Below are 7,828 nucleotides of genomic sequence, written 5' to 3'. Positions count from 1 at the left end.
AGGTGGAAATGGGATAAGGAGTCACATTGATATAATGAGACCTGTGCTCTAGGAAAATCACTTTAGCAGATGGAGGATAATTTGGAGTGAGAAGAGGCTTGAGGCAGGCAGGCAATTACAATAGCCAAGAATAAGGTAATGGGGCCCTGTACTAGAGATGACAGTACCAGTTAGAAGGAAAAAGAATAAGTTCAAGAGATGTTGCAAAAGGTGAAATCAATAATCCTTGAAAATAGATTAGATATGAGGGGAAAATGACAGTGAGAAATTCAAGATTATAGCTAGATTGCAGTCCTAAACGACTTGCTGCCTTTCATAATTGTAATAGGGAAATTAGGAGTAGGAGTAGGGAAAAGATAATGAGTTCAATTTTCTACTTGATTTTAAGATATTTAACACAAGACATCCCGTTTGAGCTGTCTGAAAAACAATGAGATGAGACATTGGAGTTCAGCAAAGAAGTTAGGGCAGAAGATGTAAATACAAGAAACATAAGAATTGATATGGTAATGAAATATATGGGAGCTGATGAAATCACCAGAGAAATAGAATAAAGGGAGTAGAGAAGGGGATCCCAGAAAGAAGCCTATGGGACACCTATGGGACATGAAAGCTCTAACTGAATGAAGATCCAGCAAAGGAGACTAAGAAGGAGCATTTAGAGGATGAGAACCAAGAAAGGATAGTGTCTCAAAAACCTAGAGAAAAGAGAGTATCAAGGAAAAGAAAGTGATTGATAGTGTCAAAAGCTGACAAGAGGCCAAGAAGAATGATAACTGAGAAAAGACAATTGAATTTGGAAATTAAGAGATCATTGGTAACTAGAGAAAGAACAGCTAGATGGTGCAGTGAATAGACCACCAACCTTCAAGTCAGGGGGACAGGAGTTCAAATCCAGTTTCAGACTCTTGACTCTTACTAGCTGTGTGGTCTTGGGCAAGTCTCTTAACCCTGATTGCCTCATATCCAGGGCCATCTCCAGTTATCCTGATTCATATCTGACCACTGGTCACAGAAGTCACTGGAGGAGAAAGTGAGATTTAGCACAGCACCACCTTACTCAAATCCCATTCATATGCTTGTCATGGAATTATCTTCCTGATGTCCTGGTCTTCTTTGAGTTTGAAGGATAAACATTAACTAGAGAAAACAGTTTTAGTGGAATCATGAAGATGGAAGCCTCATTGTGGAGAGTTAAAAAAGAGAGAAAGAAGAAAGAAAAATGGAGACATCGATTATAGATGGTCTTCTCAAGAAATTTAGCCACAAGTGGAAGGAGAGTCAGAGGATGGCAGTTAGTGGGCATTAAGTAGGATTAAGTAAGGGAGAGAGAGAGAGAGAGAGAGAGAGAGAGAGAGAGAGAGAGAGAGAGAGAGAAATGGGCAAATTAATAGGTAATAAGGAAAGAGCCTCTTGACAGGGAGCGATTGAGAGTAGAGATTATAGAAAGGACAATTTGTTGGAAATGACAGTATACAATGAGATCCCTTGTGCAGACAGAAGGCTCCCTCTTTGTATTATATAAGGGTGATGATGAAAATAATATCAGAAGAATCTGAGTGATATAAGATGATGAAAAGAGAAGAAAGAAGTGCTCAAGACAATCTGTAAAATATGCAAGGAAAATGTGTAAGGAAAATATGTAATTTTCTGTAAAATATGAGGCAGTTGTTTTCAGCTGAAAGGATGGGGAGAAGAGGCTATGGGAGATTTGAGAAGAAAAGATTTGGAAGTGCAACTGTGAACAATTGGTTAGTGAATTGGAGGTAAGAAGGATTGCCTAGAGCACAAAGGACCAGTTGAAGTTGTGTAACATAAATTTGTAGTAGACCTGGTTAGAATAGTTGGCTATAGAGAATGGTAATAGAAATAGTTGCTAATAAATATAAATGGTAATGGAGAGCAAGCTTACTCCAATTCCCTTGATAAAACCAGTGAGCCAAAATTACAAGTGAACTATACAGAAAAACCAAGAGAATGATAAATGTCAGTTCTCCAGTTGGATGGACAAGTACATCAATCAGTATATGCCTTAGAGAGATCCTACAAATGAAAAATTATTTAAGTCCATAATTGAACAGGAGGAAAGGAGAAATCTGATTCCCATTGGGAAACTACACAATGCTTTTATTGATATCACTTTCTCCCTGAAGCAAAGACCCATCTTTTTTTAATATCAATATTCTTATAGTGAGTTTTTATGGTATCAAGTCATGGAATATTGCACTATCCAAAGAAATAAAGTTAAAATTCACCTAAAGGACAATTGTATGACAAATAATGAGCATAAGCAGATTGCCATATATTATAAACAAGGAATTACATGGAAGAAGGAGTGTAATTAAAGAATATAAGTTGATCAAATGACAAACAAGGGATGTACATAGTATGCGCTCCATTTGTATCGTTGCAATGTCAAGAGAACCTTATGAGCTCTTACCCAAGTTTCCTGTTATAGTCTTGCTGAAGAGGGAGGAACACACAGAATGAACAGGCAAGATTATCAAATAAAATACTATATGAAAAGCACTTTGCAAACTTGAAAGAACTATATAAATACTAATTATTCTACACAGTAGTCTACACTGTTGGAGACAGCCCATCTTTGATGAGATAAAAGATTCAGTGGAGGTTGAAATTTTTGGTTGTTGTTTTCAGTCATTTTTAGTTGTGACCCCATTTGGGTTCTCTTGGCAAAGATACTGGAGTGGTTTGCCACTTCCTTCTCCAACTCATTTTACAGATGAGGAAACCAAGGTCAATGGGGTAAGTGATTTTCCCAGGGTGACACAACTAAGTGATTGAAGCCAAATTTAACACAAGATTATGAGTCTTCTTAACACTAGGCTTAACAATCCACCTAGAGAAACATAGTTTCCAGGAATAAGAAGGAGGTTAGTCCCTCTGTACTTTTACCCGATAAGACCACCTCTAGAATATTGGGTTCATTTCTGAGTGCCATAATTTAAGAAGGAAATTGATAAATCAGAGAAGATTGATCAGGGTTGTGAGCTCTTTGCATATATGTCATTGAAGAATCAGCTGAAGAACCATCAAATAGTTGGTCTGAAGAAGAGAATCTCAGAGGGTGATTTTAACTGGCCAAGAAATTGAAGGGCTATGAAAACTTATTAGACATAAGACTATCTGGTCCCAGTGTGCAGAACCAGGAGTGGCAGAGAGGAGCTGAAAAGAAGCAGATAGTTTGGATATTTAAAACAATCTTCTTAGATATATCCAAATCTTAGATATATGCAAAAGTTAAGCTTTCTCAGGAGATGGAAGCTTTCTTTTCATTAGAAATTTTCAATCAGAGGCCAGTTTGCTACTTAACAGGTGTGGTCCAGAGGGGATTACCTTTCAAAGATGAGAATTAATCTCAATGGCTGATAAGTTTCCAACTAAGTCTAAAATTCCATTATTTTTAATTTAAAGAGACATTCAAAAGTAACTATTGTAAGTATTTTTAGTTTTCTGAAGTCATACTATCAACCGTTTCCCTGCTTATCATCTACAAATTCAAGAATATCAGAAAGGGGGGGCTGCTAGGTGGCGCAGTGGATAAAGCACCGGCCCTGGAGTCAGGAGTACCTGGGTTCAAATCCGGTCTCAGACACTTAATAATTACCTAGCTGTGTGGCCTTGGGCAAGCCACTTAACCCCATTTGCCTTGCAAAAAAAAAAAAAAAAACCTAAAAATAAAAATAAAAAAATAAAAAAAGAATATCAGAAAGGAACTGGTAAGCCCTAAATTCAAACCTTCCTAAGCACATTTCCATGGCTCCTTTTTTCAATTTTTGATTCACTTTATTCCAGTAACCCTTGATATGATGTAATAAACAGTTTAGTGAGTTTCTACCAAGGGCAAGCAATTAACTGTGCATAGCATTGGATTAAATAATGTGAAAAAGAGAATTAAACAGATATAATTATGCCCTCTAGAAAGGTGAAAGTTCTAACAAACAAATGATGCAGTCAAAAATGAAAAGAACAGATGAAAAATAAAATAAAACATTAAACTATTCAATTCATCAGATACAGATAAACTACCATCTATGGGCAAGGTCTTTTGTGAGGCAATATATAGTGAATAGAAAGGACTGCAGAGTGAGGAAGACCTAGACTCAAATTCTACTTATTATGTATACTGGCTAAGTCTTCTTGGTTAAATCATTTAATCTATTATTCCTCTGGGCATCAATTTCCATCTTAAATTGTGGTATACAAAATTGAACACAATACTATTGACAAGTTCTGACAAAAGACAAGTAAAACTCTTTATTACTTGAAATTATGTCTCTCTTAATGTAGGTCAAAATAGCATTAGCTATTTTTAGCTGCCACATTACACTTCTGACTTAAATACTGGGTTTTCAGTCCACTAAAAACTCCAGATCTTATGTAAACAAACTCTTTGTCTCCCTTAACCTCCCTTATTCTGTATTTCCAAGACTTATTTTTTTTTTCAAACTGAATCTACACTTTTATGTTTTTCACTCCTAAATTTCACCTTTTTAAATTCAGTCTAATCACCATCATGATTTTTTCTGTCCTGATTCTGTTATCTATACCATTCAACTAAACAATCAAATATTTACTCTCACAACATCACTAAAAAATTATTAAGATTGGTGTACAGTTGCAGATGACACCATTCTAGATTATGTACCATAATCAAAAGGATTTAGGAACATTTGTTTTAAACTTTGTGACCACCCCATAGTAATTATCATAAGGCATTACACATAATAGTCAATTATTTTTGAAAAGGCAAAATAACTTTTACTTCAACTAAAGTCATATTAATGCAGGGTAAGAAAATGCTATTCTAAAGTCATAAAGAAAGTTACTATAACAACATTTATTGGTAAAAATTTATTGATAAAAAATTTTTTTCAAGTTTCAAATATTTTTTTCTTTAACATAATCATTTTGTTGAAAAGAAATACCTTCATGGTCTTTAAATTCCAATGTAAAATCTTTATAGTTTGATAAATCAAATTCCACTCGGGCACGTGTTATACCTTTGTTATTTAGTAAAAATGGTATAACCTTTTTAGAGCCAACATAAACACCTTGAAAGTTTATTAAGTTCTGTAATTTAAAAATAAAATAAAACAAAAAAGTCAAAATAGGAAATACAGAAACAAAATTAACAACTCATACAAACTTAAAATTACATTGTCAAACATTTCAAAAGTAGAACTGTACCAACAAAAGAAGGTTCATACCATTTTTCATTAATATTGTTTATTATATAGCAAATTTTTAAAAATGTGACTACAATTACCCTACATCAAATAACATGATGAAAAATCAGTGAAAGGAACATAAAATTGTTAGCAATTCACAAGAAATATTGTAGGGGTAGAGAATGGATGAAGAGGCCAGCTAGAATGTTACCAGAATAAGTTAGGGAAGAAATTGCAAGATCTTGGACTTATGGTGCTAGCAGTAGTGTGGGGAATGGGGAGTGATGTGTGGGGTAATCAAAAGACACCGGAGATACTGACAGAAAAGATTTTTCTAACACCTTTCCACTCAACGGGTAATGGCAATCATCAAAATTTGTGGAGATAATAATCTGTAAGTCACAGTATGAGAATGAGTGATTACATTGTCAAAATATACATACAATAACTCATGCAACTAACTGAACATGGACTACTTTCTAAAGTGAACCAGGTGCTATGGGATTTATGATAAGCCCTTGTGATGAACTTATAGGAGATGACATGTATCTGGCTGCAAGATTAATCATATAGATGATTAAAGATATTAATTTTTAAAAATGTGCAACTAGGGGCATGTAGGTGGTGCAGTGGATAGAGCACTGGCCCTGGAGTCGAGAGTACCTGAGCTCAAACCTGGCCTCAGACACTTAATAATTACCTAGCTGTGTGGCCTTGGGCAAACCACTTAACCCCATTGCCTTGCAAAAACCTAAAAAATGTGCAACTGAAAACCATCACCTCATTCTGATTTTTGGATAGCACATTTCCTACTCCAACTCTGAAAAAAAATCAAAACAAGGTTTTATATTCTTGGGGAGGGTGTAAGAACAAATATGGTTAATGATTTTGTCAGTCTCCAAACAAAGATCTATAAAACAATAGCGGCCTCTAATCTCCTATACCTAAATATTACCTCCAAATTCTTCACTTCTGAGGTAGAATGACATCTGCCATATATGCTGAACTAGTTTTAGGAATTGAAACCATCCTTACTATTTAATTGGATCAAGTGACATTAGGATAGTTTCCTGGCAGCCTAAATACAAAAGTCAGGTGAATCTTCCTCAGGTTGTTGTTGGACAATACGTCCAACCTAAAAGTCAGGAAAACTGCACTCAAGTAAATAAATGCTTTATCCTTACTGAATATACTTTCTATGGTCTGACTAAGTAAACTTCTTTTTACTAACTGTTACATGATCTTAAAGTATCTCATATTTCACTCCAATCCTAAAAGTGAAATGTCAAATAGTTCTGAATCAGGCCAAAACATTTGGCATGACTGGCAATATTGAATCAAAATGGATTCTATGAAGTAGAGGAAGAGCTATGCAGAGAAAAGTGAGCCTAGAAATCCCTACTGCTTCTTCTGGTGCTGGTCATATTCTGTAAAGCATTTCTATTTACCCCAAGGAGAATTAGAAAGCAAACTGTGGTAGCATTCAGCAATATGAATGAGTTTTATATCTTTACTATCATTGTCCTAAAGATGATAAATGTTTGTTGGATTTGCATAATTTTGTATTTGAGGATGATAGTGACTTCCAGGATCGTTAACTGCATTAGGCCTCCCTAAAGACTAGAACTTTGTAGTTTTATAAGAACTGAGCTAAAGGAATTGTTTGAGGTTTTATAATATGTCATTTAATAATAACACTAGCTAACATTTTTGTAACACTTACTATGCACCAGATGCTATGCAAAGCATTTACAATTATTATCTCATTTCATCTTCATAACAACCCTAGAAGGTAGCTGCTATTTTTATTGCTGTTTTACAGATGAGGAAGCAAAGGCAAACAGAGGAGAAGCAATTTGTTCAGGGTCACCCAGCTAGTTTCGGAGTGTCTGAGGCTGGATTTGAACTTGGGTCTTCACAACTTAAGGAACTCTATCTACTGTGCCACCTAGTCACCATAAAGAACAGTGTCAGGTGGATATGCTGGGACTCTTTTATCAAAGAGACACTTGAAAGGACAAGAGGCAACTCCACTCTCTAGGAGTCCGAAGACTTCTCTAGAATTTGAGCTATAGAGAAATGTCCCAAGCAATTCGCCAGGTTGGAGTCATTGTGGGAGAGCTTCTGTGAACTGTAATTCTATTTTTTGTGACTTCTGATAAGGGATGGGTAGGTGTCTCCCTCTCTACCCAAATGTAGGTCTCAGTTTAAGGAGGGAAACAGCATCCATGGAAGGATTTAGTCTGGCACAAGGAAGCAATGTTCAACACCCCCACAGAGGGGCAAGCCACTCTGACCCTAGCAGTAGTAGTATTATGACATAATTCAGTTCAGCATGGAATAGAGCTTGATCTTGGCATGAAAGCAAGCCTCAGACCTCACCAATGGCAGTGCCCATGGCAGAATTTGAGTTAGCATAAGGGCTCAGTGTTCAGCACTGACACAAGAGAAGGAGAATCTTGGGACTCTGACACAGAGGAAGCAGTCTTTTAAACACAGAATGATGGTAGAGAGGCATTTCTAACACCTGTCATAAGGAATTAGCAATTGATGCCAGCAGAGAAGGGGGAAGATGGGTGGGAGAGGACCCAATAGCAGATGAAAAAGAAGGAATCAGGCAGTGGAATAAGAAATGG

The 7,828-nt window shown here is 36.0% G+C and overlaps 1 protein-coding gene across 1 annotated transcript in view; it reads right to left on the bottom strand.

Moving 5' to 3' along the window:
* The window catches only part of CFAP47 (cilia and flagella associated protein 47), a 931,170-nt gene that overhangs the window by 807,074 nt on the left and 116,268 nt on the right, over positions 1-7,828 (bottom strand). Inside the window, exon 20 of the mRNA XM_074210630.1 lies at positions 4,950-5,094. Coding sequence (XP_074066731.1) covers positions 4,950-5,094 — 145 coding nt within the window. The remainder of the gene's footprint in view (positions 1-4,949; positions 5,095-7,828) is intronic.

Source organism: Macrotis lagotis, chromosome 1, assembly GCF_037893015.1.
Source record: "Macrotis lagotis isolate mMagLag1 chromosome 1, bilby.v1.9.chrom.fasta, whole genome shotgun sequence".
In the NCBI taxonomy this organism is placed as follows: domain Eukaryota; kingdom Metazoa; phylum Chordata; class Mammalia; order Peramelemorphia; family Peramelidae; genus Macrotis; species Macrotis lagotis.
This window is presented reverse-complemented; position numbering and strand designations above follow the sequence as displayed.